Source organism: Dipodomys merriami, unplaced genomic scaffold (assembly GCF_024711535.1).
Source record: "Dipodomys merriami isolate MVZ:Mamm:240054 unplaced genomic scaffold, mDipMer1.0.p SCAF_7, whole genome shotgun sequence".
Lineage (NCBI taxonomy): Eukaryota > Metazoa > Chordata > Mammalia > Rodentia > Heteromyidae > Dipodomys > Dipodomys merriami.
The window spans coordinates 73437984-73453857 of NW_027206290.1; the positions used below are offsets into that span (position 1 = coordinate 73437984).

General features: G+C 44.2%; 2 protein-coding genes across 3 annotated transcripts in view; both read right to left on the reverse strand.

Annotated features, from left to right (window-relative positions):
- Nucleotides 1–3313, reverse strand: part of Rbl1 (RB transcriptional corepressor like 1) — a 67271-nt gene extending 63958 nt beyond the window's left edge. Inside the window, exon 1 of the mRNA XM_070007262.1 lies at nt 3079–3313. Within this exon, the coding sequence (XP_069863363.1) occupies nt 3079–3234 (156 nt within the window). The 5' untranslated portion in view covers nt 3235–3313. The remainder of the gene's footprint in view (nt 1–3078) is intronic.
- Nucleotides 3314–5514: 2201 nt separating this feature from the next.
- Nucleotides 5515–15874, reverse strand: part of Mroh8 (maestro heat like repeat family member 8) — a 57068-nt gene continuing 46708 nt past the window's right edge. For both annotated transcript variants that reach the window (XM_070007264.1, XM_070007263.1), the window contains 6 exons: nt 15455–15610; nt 10783–10905; nt 9786–9885; nt 9212–9277; nt 8287–8452; nt 5515–6203 (listed from right to left, as the gene is read on the reverse strand). In XM_070007264.1, coding sequence (XP_069863365.1) covers nt 8310–8452; nt 9212–9277; nt 9786–9885; nt 10783–10905; nt 15455–15610 — 588 coding nt within the window. In that variant the 3' untranslated portion in view covers nt 5515–6203; nt 8287–8309. The remainder of the gene's footprint in view (nt 6204–8286; nt 8453–9211; nt 9278–9785; nt 9886–10782; nt 10906–15454; nt 15611–15874) is intronic.

The window sequence follows — 15874 nt, forward strand, 5'->3', positions numbered from 1 at the left end:
GGAAGTGGCTCTGTGGCTCAAGTGGTAGAGCGCTAGCCTTGAGCTGAAGAGCTGAGGGACAGCGCCTAGGTCCAGAGTTCAGGCCCCACGACCGGCCCCCCCCCTCAAAAAAAATATTAGTAAGGACGTAGCTTAATGGTTGAGTGCTTGCCTAGCATGTGAAAAGGCCCTTGAGCATTCCAAGAACTTTAATGATAACCTTGGATTCAATCCTTAGTTAAGCACAATTAAGTAAACAAGTACTGGAATTATTGAGATTTTCTTCCTAATAAATGAATCAAGTAAGCAAGGGCAAGATACTGATTTCAAACTCCAGTACCACCAAGAAAACAAAAAATAATTTATTTTTTATTTTTTTCAGAGCAAGAAACTTAACTCAGGGCCTTGTATATATGAAGCAAGCACTCTACCACTGAACTACATCCCCAGCCCATATAATGGATTCTGACTTCATAGATTTCCAACCTAAAGCTAAAAAGAGCAACAGAAAACCACTTTCTATAATTGATAAGATGTAATCTTAAGAAGAATCTCAGATAGTGTCGTGGGACTCTAGAGCAACAGTCTTGGACTTTGATTGGAAGTAGTAAATCACCAAAACTCTAAGTATGGAGGGGGGGAGGGGAATGTAAGCAAGGGATGGTTACATGGAGATAAGTCTCAGACTTTTCTGCCAGGGCTGGCTTCAAACCTTGATCCTCATTTCTCAGCCTCCTAACTAGCTAGGATTACAGGTGTGAGCCACTGGCGCCTGGCTAACACCTGTGGTTTCTAAAGCAAATATTTAAGGCATCCTGATTGATTCTGCCTAAAGCAGAGATTTAGGTCTTCAACCTTCCCTGGGGTTATTGGTAAAAGTCTCCAAGCAGAGCAAATGGTTTGCAGAAGCAACAAAATAGTCTGAAACTAGGGTCTAGTTGGATGCTTTGGCCATGGCTCCCGCTCAATAAATGTTTGTTCAGTTAGAACAAATGAGCTCTTGGGGTATCAGAAATGCCTCCTCCCACTGTCAAAGAACAACCAGTTTTCAACTATGAGCTCACTAATTCATCTCCCTAATCTTCTCATTCTCCCCTCAGCTTTCTAGTTATGCCACCCCAGGTACAGATCACTTTCCTTTATCTAGTCTATTCAGCTTTACCATGGAGACACACTAGTCTCTTGCAGGTACTTTTCTCATATGGATACACATAGTCGAACCGAAAAATTCCACCTCTATTCCTTTGAACCCAATCATTATTTCACTGAGTTTAGTCAGCTTGTTCTGTGAATCCAGCCCTTTTGGTTCATGAAAGTCATAGACCACTGGAGAAATCTGCTGAAATGTAATAATCATACTTTGGTATCCCTCATGGGATAGAAGATACCAAAATCCAGGATTACTTAAGTGCCTGTTATAAAACGAGTGTATGGTTTATTTCATCTTCCCATACTAGATATACACTCTACCTTCAATCTACACTCTTTATTCTTGCTAATAGACTTTAAAGCATCTCTTATACTTAATACAATGTAGTCATACTGTATTGTTTTTTTTGTTTGTGTTTTTTTTTTTTTTTTTTGGTCGGTCGTGGGGCTTGGGCACTGTCCCTGCGCTCTTCAGGGAGCACTCTACAGCTTGAGTTACAGTGCCACTTCCGGTTTTCCAGTGGTTTACTGGAGATGAGTCTCTCCTACTTTCCTGCCTGGGCTGGCTTTGAACTGCGATCGTCAGATCTCAGCCTCCTGAGAGGCTGAGATTGTTTTTGAATGACAAAAGTCGGTACATGCTCAGTACAGATGCAAACTTTTCCCAAGTATTTTTCATCTGCTGGATCGTGTACATGGAGGCCTCACACTACATTCCCATTTCTATACTAGGTTTGCACATGCTTGAGAAATCCATTGACTCTTGACATTACCACCTAGAAAACAAGTAAAATACTCTGACTTGCTGTGTTCAGAAAACGAAATGTTATGAAAACAGAACATAAGAACGATCGAGAAACTAATGAAGTCGGGTGTTGGTGGCTCACACCTGTGATCCAAGATACTCAGGAGGCTGAGATCTGAGGATCACGGTTCAAAGCCAAGCTGGGGGGCTGGGAAGGTGGCTCAGTGGTAGAGCGCTTGCCTTGCATGCCTGAGGCCCTGGGTTCGATTCCTCAGCACCACATAAGCAAAAAAGAAAAAAAGCCGGAAGTGGCACTGTGGCTCAAGTGGTAGAGCGCTAGCCCTGAGCTGAAGAGCCGAGGGACAGCGCCCAGGCCCAGAGTTCAGGCCCCAGGACCGGACACCCGCCCCCCCTCCAAAAAAAAAGCCAAGCTGGGTAAGAAAGGCGGTGTAACTCTTATCTCCAATAAACCACCAGAAAACCGGAAGTAGAGCTGTGGCCTGGAGCGTTAGCCTTGAGCTGAAGAGCAGAGACAACGCTCAGGCCTAGGGTTCAAGCCCCATGACCGACCAAAAAAAAAGGGGGGCGGGAGGAGGGAGGAAAGGGAGGGAGAGGGGGAGAAACGGGGGGGGGGAGAAACTAGAATGATGATAACTGCCACTTTATTCAAAGCCAGACACAGCTAAGTATTAGGGCGGGGGCTTTGTAGTGCGTGCTACAAAGTGTCCTCACTTTGCTACATAAGGAGGAAAAGAATGAAGAGCGCTTAAAGGGCTCAGACTCCCTAGCCTGGCTTTGCCACGGCGTTTCACTCTACTACTTTGGAATGGAGAGTCATGGAATGTGTTCATAGAGAACGCGCAGATGACATACTCGAAGAGCTGGGCTGTAATTCACTTTTACCATGTGTCTATTTCTATGGATTTAACGGCAGTGGCGTTTGGCGGGGACGAGAGGTAAGCCTGCAGCGTGGGGGACTCAGGGACCCGGGCAGGGGCCGCTCCCGCTCACGGCGCAGGTTTCCCGCCTCGAACCGGCCGAGGGGACTGCCGGGGCCACAGCGACCCTCCCAGTCACGCCCTCCCCGCGCCAGGAAGGGCAGAGACCCCCTCACGAAGCGGAACTCCCAGCACCCCTGGGGGGGTAGGGGCGGGACGGGGTGGGGCCTAGCAAGGTCGGGTCCGCGCCCACCTGCCGCCGCTCACCTCCAGACTGTAGTTGCCTCTGATGGCGGTGAAGTCGTCCAGAGCCTCGGCCGCGCTCCCCTCGTCCAGGTTCAGTTCCTGGCAGAGGGCCTGCAGCACCTCCCCGGCCGCAACGACCACCGCCGCCCCCTCGGCGTGGGACTCGTCTTCAAGCATCCCTTCGAGCCCAGCGGGCGGCGCGCCTCAGCGGCCCCCGATCCTTTCTCCCTCCCGGCGCGCCTACCCACAACGCCCCGCGGCAAAGCGCGCGAAAATCAGCCGCTTCAGACCTCCGTCCTTTTCCTCGTCTGCCTCCGCCTCCCCGGCCTTCCCCCGCAAACGAGTCCCTTGCTCCTCTGGAGTTCCCAGGAGTCCCTCCCCAGAAACGGGATCAGAAGACGCACAGATGGACCCCGGGTTCGGAGGGGACCTGGCGATGGCCCTCGGCAAGCCTTGGGATAGGGTGGAGGTGGTGGGGAAACCCGGTTGGACGCTACGGACCACGGGCAGGGCTGAGCGGGCGGAGGGATCCGTGCCGCGCGGAGGCCGCCGGGACTGTAGTCTGGGAGCCGCCCTCTTCGCGGCCGGCCCGGGCTTTGACCCGCGACCGGGCAGGAGTGGTGCGTTCCCTCGCTCTTCCTAGTGAGATGGCTTCTTCAGCGCCCGCCCTGGGCCTGTATGTGGTACCACCGTGGGCGTTACACCCAGTCTGGGTCCTGCTGGCGAAGCAGGACAGGAGGGACCCTTGGTCACCTTGGGGGCTCCAGAGGCCGCAGGGAGGTACCTTTGTCAGCTCCCTGCGACCCTGGCAACTGACTCAGCGCTTCTGGTCACGTTAGGTGTAGACGTGGCCTGAGCTGCCCTGAAGCCAGAGGTTGAAAAAGGTAAATCCGAGACTGTTAACTCCGGCATTCTTCAGTAGGTGCTTCGAGTCCCAACTTCTCTCCAAACCTCTGTCCGTGGCCTACACAGCTCCTCCACGCGTGTTGATCCCTCTACGTAAAGTTTTGTTGTGTTCCTAACTAGTTCTTGTGTGCCAAACTAGTGTTTGCCTCAGGGCTTTCCTCACAACTACTTGAAAAATGCTCTTTGCCAGGTCTTTGCTTGTCTGCTCTTGGTAACTGGAGTACAACTAAATGTCACCATCAGGAGGGTAAGGAAAGGCACAAAAATGGAAGAAAAGGTCAATAAATGCAGCAGTGGTACTAGTCACTGTTGAACTACACAACTTGGGACAGGAGGGAAAAACGGAGAAAGCTAGGGAAGGGGTGACATTGTCCAAAAAAAAAAAATGTACTCTTCACCTCGCTTATGTAACTAATCCCTCTGTACATCACCTTTACAATAATAATTTTTTTTTAGAAAATTACTATCGTCTCCATTTTAGTTCTATTTTTCCTTATCCCTAACATGCCTGTTTAACAAACTGAGCTTTTTAAGTAGAAAACGAAGTGTGGGTAATGAAGTAGTTTACTATGTCTTCATTTTTAAACCAAAACACAAATGAAGGTGGTTTGTTTTGATCCCATTGTGTGACTGCCTTTCTGGTTAGATTCCCTTTTATTTTTTTGGGTCCGGTCGTGGGGCCTGAACTCTGGGCCTGGGCGCTGTACTTCAGCTCTTCAGCTCAAGGCTAGCACTCTACCACTTAAGCCACAGCGCCACTTCCGGCTTTTTTTTCTTTTTGCTTATGTGGTGCTGAGAAATCGAGCCCAGGCTTCATGCATGCAAGGCAAGTGCTCTATCACTGAGCCACCTTCCCAGCCCTAGATTCCCTTTTATAGTTTAATATTTTGAGTTCCTGTAGAGCATGTGCTTTGAGCCTGATTAATGCCTTAATAGAAATTCCAAAATCAAAATGATTGTAGTGTACATTATCCCAAATTAATTCAAAACATAAGCAATTCTAGACCACAAAATCAGGATTAGAAAGCACAACACAGTTCTAATTATGTTTTCAAAAATGCTTATTTCATTTTTAAATCCTTTGAAAACATTTATTTTGTTATTGTCCTTCATTTTGCTATGCTCTAAGCAGGCACTTAAGTTTGCAAATGCCCCTCTTAGGAAGAACTACTTGTCTAATCTGTTTAAAAAGAAAAACAGTTGGTAGTTCTCTAGGAGGGGCAAGACCTGACCTCATCATTCTTACCCTTCTCTTTTTTTGTTTTTTGTTTTTCTTTTTTTTTAATAGTGAAAATACTGTACAGAGGGGTTACAATTACCTGGGCAAGATAATGAGTACATTTCTTATCAAGCATTGTAGCCTCCTCCTTTGTTTCCCCTTCCCATGTTTTTTGTTTGTTTTTGTATGAGCACCAAAACAAACATTAAAAAAACCAAAAAAATAGTTATGTTAGTATAAGAGGAAAAAGCAAAACTCCAAGTACAAAAAGTGAGAATCTAAAATAATAAGATACAGACAGTCATAAATAAAGATAAAGATACAGTCAGTAATCGATGAAGAACAGTACATTTTAATAGTTTTGATGAAAATAAAAATAAATGACATTCTGTTGTGCTAAACTTTCAACATAACATGACAAAATTAAATGTCCAGAAACTTGTATTTTTTAAAAATTAACAAAATCATAAACCTATCTCTGAGAAGAGTTATATAAAAACAGTGGAGGTTTTTGGATTAAGTAGACTTGTTAATATCACCATTAGGTACTTCTTAGCCCTTCCCAACTGCTGAGGTAGTTCAGTAAAAATTCCTTTGTCTCTTTTGTCTCTTAATGCTTCTCAATGAATTTTAACACAATAAGCATAAATAGAAAAGAAGTGTTCAACCTTGATCTAGGAACATGGCTTAACTGGTAGAGCACCTGCCTAGCAAGTGTGAGGTCCTGAGTTCAATCCCTTTTACTGCCAAAAGTGTTCAACCCTTGCTGTTGATAAATATTTAAGGCTCACTTTACAGCAGAAATTTGTTTAGAGTGTGAACTCAGCAACTGAGATCAACTGGTAGATCTGAACTTATTCCCTTTTGAGGGAAAGAGGCTGGAGAATAACACAGCAAGCCAACCAATCAAGAAAGTGGTCTTTGTTGCCAAAATATTTGGGTCTGAATCCTGGCTTTGCCATTTACTAGTTGTGTGACCCTGATCAAGTCATTTCTATGTTTGGTTCTTCAGCTTCTCCGTCTGCAAAATAGAGATGACACACATGAAGTAGTTACAAGCTTAAAAGAGTTCATTAATTATGTATTTAGATTCGAATAGGCTCTTTATTAACACTCAGTAAAATGGTATTTTTTGACAACATTGTAAGTGAATAGTTAAAAAGTGAGAGTATAGTTGGTTACATAGGACAAGAGGACAAGAAGAAAATGACAAAGGATGCATGCAACTGAACTTCTACGTTTTGGAATGAAGTTTAGCATCTGTGACCACTGTTGGGTTTTTTGTTTTTGTTTTTGTTTTTGTTTGGTCAGTCGTGGGGCCTGAACTCTGGGCCTGGGCACTGTCTCTCAGCTCTTCAGCTCAAGGCTAGCACTCAACCACTTGAGTCACAGCGCCACTTCCGGCTTTTTCTGCTTATGTGGTGCTGAGGAATCAAACCCAGGGCCTCCTGCATGCAAGGCAAGCACTCTACCATTGAGCCACTTTCCCAGCCCTGTGACCACTCTTAACATACTCTTTTTTTTTATTTTTATTTTTATTTATTTTTATTTTTTGGTGGGTTGTGGGGCTTGAACTCTGGGCCTGAGCGCTGTCCTTCAGCTCTTTAGCTCAAGGTAAGCGCTCTACCACTTGAGCTACAGCGCCACTTCCAGTTTTCTGGTGGTTTATTGGAGATAGGAGTCTCACAGTTTCTCCTGCCCGGGTTGGCTTTGAACCGTGATCCTCAAATCTCAGCCTCCTGAGTAGCTAGGATTACAGGCATGAGCCACCAGCGCCCGGCTTCTTAACATACACTTATCTGTGCACTAAGGTGAATAGTTAATCCACCAGGCCACTACAGCCTGCCTTTTAGGCCAAAATACCTGCTGGCCCCAGAGATGAAGACCTCTGTCCTGGGCAGTGAGCCAACTGAAGTACACTGTTAGGTTACATCCTTCAAACCATGAGAAATTATGATACATCATGGAGAGATTGGTTTCTAAATATGTCTTAGCAGAGGCATAGGAAGGATAGAAAGGATAAGGGGAGAGCAGTAGATTGTTGGGGTGTGGGTGAATACAAATTCATACGTAATATTAGGTACTCAGGAGGCTGAGATCTGAGGATTGTGCTTCAAAGCAAGCCCAGACAGGAAAGTCTGTGAGACTTATTTCCAATTAGCCACCAGAAAACTGGAAGTGGCACTATGACTCAAAGTAGTAGGGCACTAGCCTTGGGCAAAAGTTGCTCAGGACAGCCCAGGCCCTGAGTTTAAACCCAATGATTAAAAAAAAAAAAAAAATATATATATATATATATATATATATATATATATATATATACACACACACACCATTCATTATTAGATGTGTCTATTTGCCATCTGCTATTTCCTTTCTCTTTCCCATACTCCTCTTTTGTCTTGAATAGTTTAGCTCTGATTTTCTGCTGTATGTTTCTTCACCAAATATGGGCTGGGATCAAACCAATACTAAGCATTTCTAAGTAGTCTAGTGTGTCTCTCAGGGATTTCTTGCCCTTATATTTGCAGTTTGCCAAGATATTCAATTGATACAAAGTAATCTCTCTCTTACTCTCTTAGTTTCTTCTTAGAAGAAAATATTCTCCACCTATTTCCTTCCTTCCTTGCTTGCTTCCTTCCTTCCTTTTCTTTTTTCTTTTTTCTTTCCAATCCTGCAGCTTGAACTCAGGGCCTGGGCATTGTCACTGAGCCTGTCTGTGCTCAAGGCTAGCATTCTACCACTTGAACCACAGTGCCACTTCCAGCTTTTTCTGTTTATGTGGTACTGAGGGATCGAACCCAGGGCCTCATGCATGCTAGGCAAGCACTCTACCACTAAACCACATTCCCAGCCCTCCATGTATTTTCCACTGGGACTTTATGGATGTTCTGGTACAACTCAGTGACTCATTACATTTTTTACTATATCTGAGCAATCAAACCAAGACCTGCCCTCCCCAAATTACTCTAGCCACTTAAAAGTTTAAGGGCAAATATGGTAGAGGTTAATTAAGTGGGTGGAGCTGGCATCATGATGGCATTGCCTAGTGGAAAGGGGGGCTCATTAGTTGCTTCTGTTGTTTCTGAAATAATCACTGTTACCTGATGTTGCTTGTTTTGCATTTCTAGGTAGGGAGACAGCCCAGAAGTTTCCTCAACCAGCAAACTGTCTGCTCAGGCTCCAGTTCTACCCTCTGGACTCGGAACAGAGCCTGGGAGGCGATGAGGCGCAGAGAGGGCTCAGGGTCTTGCAGCAGGTCTTTCAGAACTACATAATAAGAAAATGGAGATTGGAGGTGAAAGCCTTTCAGGTTTCTGGAAATGAGCATTCTAGACCTCCCATAGAGATCACTTTTTAATAGTTGAGATGAGGGTCTAATGAACTTTTTGCTTGTGATTGCCTTAAAGTACAATAGTCCCTATCTCAGCTCCCAAGTAGGTAGCATTACAGATGTGAGCCACACCACCCAGCTTTCTGACCTTTTTTAAAATTTAGCCTCTACTATGTTTCACTGGGTAAGATGTAGTGAAGTATTCTGGTTCATAAAGTAATGATTTTGGATTGTGAGACTTAGCATTTCATTTAATGACATTTTCTAACTGTAAAATGACTTAAGTGAGAATAATAATTATTTGAGTGCTGACTCTGTAGAGCTCTGCAATTAGAGGAATTTTTCACTCCCAGACAATTCTGAAAACATGATTATAAAAGAACTCTTTTAGTAAGTGCATATAGCATATAGCTTAGTGATCTCTATGGTACTTGTAAGGTAGCATTGCAATTTTTAAAAACAGTATTTTTGGACAATGAGTTATTTCCTGAAAAACTTTAAGAACCGTCTTTGAGACATTCACTTAAAGTAATTGGACTGAGACGAGATTGGCCTTTAGCTAAAGTTACCAGAGGTTTTATTGTTGCGTAAGTCAGGGTTGAGGGATGCCAGAGTCTCAGTAGATGCCTAGTCACTGCCTCAGATACCTTCCCAAAGTACAGGTGCCTTTCAAAACCAAGGAAATCATCACTTACCATTCTCTATCCATTCAGTACCCCTAATCCTGAGCTCACTGCGATCCATGAACTTTGATAAAAGCCCTAAATGCAGGATAAGGTCAATGAGTCTATGATTCCGCTTTTGCTGTTAAAAATTAAAACTTGAGTATTTAGTCATTTAAAAAAAAATGATGCAGTTGGCTAAGTTGGCCTTAAGTAAGTAGGCAGGTTCCAAAACTGACTTCCAACTTCATGATAATTATTTATATATAACATAGCCCCTTTCTCCTAGAAGTGTTTTCCAGGTTTGCTTTATTAATTATGTGATACTTGGCCTGGGAATGTGGCTTAGTGGTAGAATACTTGCCTAGCATGCATGAAGCCATAGATTCAATTATTCAGTACCATATAAACAGAAAAGGCCAAAGTAGCACTGTGGCTCAAGTAGTAGAGCGATAGCCTGGAGCACAAAGAGGCTCAGGAATGGTGCCCAGGCCCTGAGTTCAAGCCCCAGGACTGGCCAAAAAAAAAGGGGAGGGGAGTACTCAACAACACAATTAGACAAAATATAGGATAGAAGTGACTAGAAATGAAAGGATTTTCTTTGTACCTACAAATAAGACTGCTGCTCTTCTGATAGGAAGTTTTGCATTCTTGGAGTACATCAATGTTTGGGCTAGGATGTTAATTTTCCCTTGGCATTTTTTTCCCTAAGGGAGGAAAAACGGGAGTATAAGGCAATGAGGTAGTAGCATTATGTTGATCAGCTTCACCATCATTTTTCAGGGTACCTCATGCATAGGATGGGGAGAACAGGAATTTAATTTCATAGTGCTTATGACTTAACATGGACAGCTTATACTCTCATCCATTCCAAGCACCACATTTCCTGGTAGAAGTATTGTTTTCAGTGTCATCAGTGCATCAAATACAGGTTTTCTACAGCACAGAAAAATAATCTCTAATGGAAAGCCAGACACCAGGCCACCGTGAACTTCCTAGCCTGGAAAGTGTGCTCAGAGACCACTTGGGTCCTACACAGGCCAGAAGAATTCTAGGGATAGTCAGCTCCAGGGGTTTCCTAGGAGGATCCAGATGGTTCTGTGGTCCGTTTCTAGAAAACTATAGGTGCATATCCTATGTTGTGACGAGAAAAGATGCCATCTGGATCTTGGCAGATTTTGGCTGCTGCCCAGCCCACAGCATAACATCCTTTGCTTGGGGGTCATTAAACATGCTCTGATGGAAAGAAAGTCAATCCATTCTATTAAGGAAATTATTACAGATAATTATAAAGGCAACTCAAGTCCATTTCAGTTCAACCCACATGTAGCCTCTGGCCCAAGTTAGTAGAGCCCTAAGAGTTTACCATTCTTCTCTATGAGGAAAGCAGCAGGGATTGGGCTAAGTAGAATATGAATCTGTGAGTCTATTGAGAGGGGACTATAGAAAACATAATTACAGAATACAAAGCAGTTCACTGCTAGTGTGAAGAGGGATGGGAAATGTCTCCTGTTTTCCATGTTCCTCCATTAAAAACTATGTCAGAAAAAAAATGAAAAACAAGTATGTCAGCATGTTAGAGAATTAAAGCCATTATTTCTCACAAAGAAGTTGCAGATTGTCTCAACTTCATCAGGCTTTATGTACAAGGGATCTTCACAGTACACTTCTTGGGGAAGCTTCCACTTCAGGAACTGGGCACATATAGTTAAGACTTGCCTGCTCTCCTGTGAAAAAAAAGATCATCATAGATCAACACTTTCAAACATGTTTTAGCTGAGGTGACCTTTCTTCAATAAAACCCAAGTATCATGGGAAAAGCCTATAAGCTAAGAATTACCCTGTTGAAGTGAGGGGAGGGAAGGAACTAGAATCTTGCCTAAATAAGACCCTATGGAGATCCCTGAGCCCTGCAGGGTTCTGGAGAGGACATAGAAACTACTAGTCGCAAAAGGGAGAGGTATCAGATGTGGTCCCAGACCAAGGATATGGGTAGAGTCCCTCTTTCCCAGGCTCTAGATACAGGGCTCCCAGCCCTAGTTGTTGCTCCCATGCTATTTTTCCCTGGCTCTTCACAGGTAAGTGCACCTCCTAATTTCGTATCATTCTTGGGGTATCTCTGGGTTGAAGAACTCTAGTGTTGACCTTCTTGATTTGAGATACTAAAGCAAAGCTGAAGAAGTGGTCCCCTTTCTGTGGTTTATTGCTCTCACAATGTGGCTCATGTATATTCAACACCACTAATGAGTTGCTACACAAGTTATTTTATCTCAGGCACATGAGACTTTTGGACCATGAAATTTGTTTTGGGCCAGGCGCCGGTGGCTCACGCCTGTAATCCTAGCTACTCAGGAGGCTGAGATCTGAGGATCTCGGTTCAAAGCCAGCCCAGGCAGCAAAGTCCATGGAACTCCTCCCCAATAAACACTCAGAAAACTGAATGTGGCACTGTAGCTCAAGTGGTAGAGCGCTCACCTTGAGCTGAAGAGCTGAGGGACAGCGCTTAGGCCCAGAGTTCAAGCCCCATAACCAACAACAACAAAAAAAATTGCTTTGGGGCTGGGTGTCAGTGGATCATACCCTATAATCCTAGCTACTCAGGAGGCTGAGATCTGAGGATCACAGTTCAAAGCCAGCCTGAGCAGGAAAGTCCAAGAGACTCATCTCCAATTAACCACAAGAAAACGGAAGTGGTGCTGTGGCTCAAGTGGTAGAGCACTTGCCTTGAGCTGAAGAGCTGAGGGACAGCTCCCAGGCCCAGAGTTCAAGTCCCATAATTGACAAAATAAATAAAGTAATAAAATTAAATAAAAATGAGTTCACATCTTAATAAATAAAAAAATTTAAAAGTTCATTTTTAAAAAGTTCATCATCAGGGCTGGGAAGGTGGCTCAGTGGTAGAGTGCTTGCCTTGCATGCCTGAGGCCCTGGGTTCGATTCCTCAGCACCACATAAGCAAAAAGAAAAAAAGCCGGAAGTGGCGCTGTGGCTCAAGTGGTAGAGCACTAGCCTTGAGCTGAAGAGCTGAGGGACAGCGTCCAGGCCCAGAGTTCAGGCCCCACAACTGGACCCCCCAAAAAAAAAAAAAAAAGTTCATCATCGGGGGCTGGGAAGGTGGCTCAGTGGTAGAGCGCTTGCCTTGCATGCTCGAGGCCCTGGGTTCGATCCCTCAGCACCACATAAGCAAAAAGAAAACAAAAAAAAGCCGGAAGTGGCACTGTGGCTCAAGTGGTAGAGCACTAGCCTTGAGCTGAAGAGCTGAGGGACAGCGCCCAGGCCCAGAGTTCAGGCCCCACAACCGAACTTAAAAAAAAAGTTCATCATCAGTAAAATTATATATTTTTTTAAAGTTCATCATGGAGGCATGGCTCAACTGGTTGAGTGTTATAGTGAAAAAAAATTGTTCATCTACTTGTTTAACAATTTGTAAATGTCTAGTAAAGCTAAAACTATTCAGAAATTCAACTGTAGGGCTATGCCCTTAATAAGAATTCACACATGTGCCTAGGGAAATGTGTACATGAATGTTCATTGCAGCACTATAATAATACAAAACTGAACATTATCTAAATATTCCCATCATACCAAATTTTGCTTGACATTCTTGTGTTAATATATGGTCCACCCTGGGAAGGAGGGGCAGACTCCTCCCCTCTCTTGGCTAAGTTTATGAGTAGTACCTGTGTCACCTAGGTAACTGCACACCTGGAAGTAGTCACCTCCCCCTCCCCCAAGGTCACATCCCCTGTCACACCTCCCATCGTTTGGTAGGTGGGTCCCAGTCCCTGAGGTCACATTTGCATCCATTGGCCAAAACTTTCCCCCACTTGGCCACAACTTCTCCCCACCCCTGGCCTAAATAAGTCCTGGCTCAGAGGTGGGTCACCCCTTGCAGCCATGGGTAGACCTTACAATTATTATTTTTTATGTCTTAAGACCTATGTTGTGTCATTGGTACATCTTCAGCATCTTGCTTTTTTCTCATTTTTTCTTTTTGTTGGTCGTGGGGCTTGAACTCAGAACTTGAGTGCTACACCTGAGCTTTTTTGTTCAAGGCTAGCACTCTACCAACTTGGAGCCACAGTGCTAATTCTGGTTTTCTGGTGGTTAACTGGAGATAAGAGTCTCACAAACTTTCCTGCCCAGGTTGGCTTTGAATTGCAATCCTCAGATGGCATTCTCCTGAGTAGCTACGATTACAGGTGTGAGCCACCAATGCCCGGCTTTGCTTTTTCCTTGTTTAACATATTTATCTATCATGTAGTATAGCTGTAAATCACTTATTTTCATTACTATATGGAATTCTACTATATAATTAACATATAATGTTATGTTTTCTGTTTGACTCCTTAAGACATTGACTGCTTAAGACTACTCTCTGAAGAGCCTGGAGGTGGCTAGAGGTAGTTCAGAGTTTGTAGGGAAATAACCTAGAGCTTTGGCTGCCGTAGGCTTTGCCTGATTGCCAAGGTCTGGAAAAATAGAAGTGGAGATATATGAATACTTCCACATAGCTATAAACCCTGCATTACATGCTTGGAAAGCTCTGTTCAATATTTGATGGGGATCTGAAATTTTTTTTTTGGGTCCCGTCATGGGGCCTGAACTCGGCCTGGGCCTGTCCCTCAGCTCTTCAGCTCAAGGCTAGTGCTCTACCACTTGAGCCACAGCGCCACTTCTAGCTTTTTTTTTTCTTTTTCTGCTTATGTGGTGCTGAGGAATCAAACCCAGGGCCTCAGGCATGCAAGGCAAGCACTCTACCACTGAGCCACCTTTCCAGCCCCTGAAATGTTTTTTGTTTTTTTTTTTTTCGGTCGTGGGGCTTGAACTCTGGGCCTGGGCGCTGTCCCTCAGCTCTTCAGCTCCAGGCGAGCGCTCTACCACTTGAGCTACAGCGCCACTTCCGGTTTTCTGGTGGTTTATTGGAGATAGGAGTCTCACAGTCTCTCCTGCCCGGGCTGGCTTTGAACCGCGATCCTCAGATCTCAGCCTCCTGAGTAACTAGGATTACAGACGTGAGCCACCAGCGCCTGGCTTGAAATGTTTTTTACTTACAGCTCTAGAGCCACAAACCTCCCTACAACAAGTTACCAAGGACCACTCTTAATCTGAACTTAAAATCTTGACTTTCATTTTAGTAAGGGTACAAGAAGGCAAGAGCTCCAGTATTCTTCTAGAATATCTATGGTCTAAACTTTCCTTTCCAGGACACTGTAATTAGTAGTTATGGCATGTTGGACTCAGGCTGAATGTGACAGATGGTCACATTTCAGCCTTCCACCTTCTACCAAATTAAGACTAGGAAGGCTTAAATGGAAAACTTTAGCCAAAAACCCATGAAGATTTAGGGGAAAGAAAGTCTTCTCAAGAGTAGGCATAGCTGGGCATCAGTGGCTCAGGCCTGTAATCCTAGCTACTCAGGAGGTTGAGATCTGAGGATCAAAGTTCAAAGCCAGCCCAGGCAGCAAAGTCCATGAGACTCTTATCTCCAATAAACCACCAGAAACCAGATGTGGTGCTGTGGCTCAAGTGATGGAGCACTTGCCTTGAGTTGAAGAGCTGAGGGACGGCACCTAGGCCCAGAGTTCAAGCCTCACAACTGACCAAAAAAAGAAAAAAAAAAAGAGTAGCTTCTCTGACCATCAACCCCAATGCAAGTTGTCTCAAAGCCATGAGATAGTCTTTGAAGTGAAAGAAGAAGAGTATTTGTCATCAGTAGAGTTTGTTGAGGTAGGCAGTATAGGTAGGGCTGGGTGGTAGGTTGAGTATGATGGTAAGTCCTCAAAGAGGACTGATACATAGCTCTAACTACAAAGGGCCAAAATTCTTGCTGGGTGCTGGTGGCTTACACCTGTAATCCTAGCTACTCAGGAGGCTGAGATCTGAGGATGGCAGTTCAAAACCAGCCCAAGCAGCAAAGTCCGTGAATTTGTTATCTCCAGTAAATCACTCATAAAACCAGAAGTGGTCTGTGGCTCAAGTGGTAGAGTGCTAGCCTTGAGCTAAAGAGTTGAGGGTCAGTGCTCAAGCCCAGAGTTCAAGCCCCATGAATGAAAAGAAATTAGGGGCAAAATTTTATACAGTTCTTTTAAGCAAAATAATGAAAAGATAGCCCCGTGCCAAAGGATAATGGAACATGGAACAAGATGGCACTACTATGTCCCACCCCTCAAAGATAGAACACTAATTTTCAAAGGTGGGTCTGAGTTTAGAGTTATTTGGGGCTGAAGTGTTAAGAAGTATTTGGGGATGAAAGCAGTAGTCAGCAGGTATCACCTGAGCTATGGCATCATTTTCATCCTGAGAATACAGCAGTAATGGGACCAAGCTTTCCAGGACTTGTTTCTCTGCATTCTTCTTATGTGTGTGTTTCACAGACTTTATAGAGGCTCCAAAGAGGGTCATGGAGAAACGATGAACATCCGGTCTCAGCTATCAAGAGAGTATCCACAAAGTTGGAGCTCACTAATCACATTCATGCTCAGTTTATTAGAACTCTAGGTGAGTTAACTACTTAGCTACGTAGTTGAGGATAAGAAACCAAATATTTATGGAGGCAGCAAAATCTGCTATTTGGGACTTTATAAATAAGAAATGGTCATTGTCACACACCTCTCATTGCTTAAGCTTAATGGTATTAATGACTAATAAAGATATTAAGTGTTCACACAAGTTCTTTTGCTGAAATTCAAAATT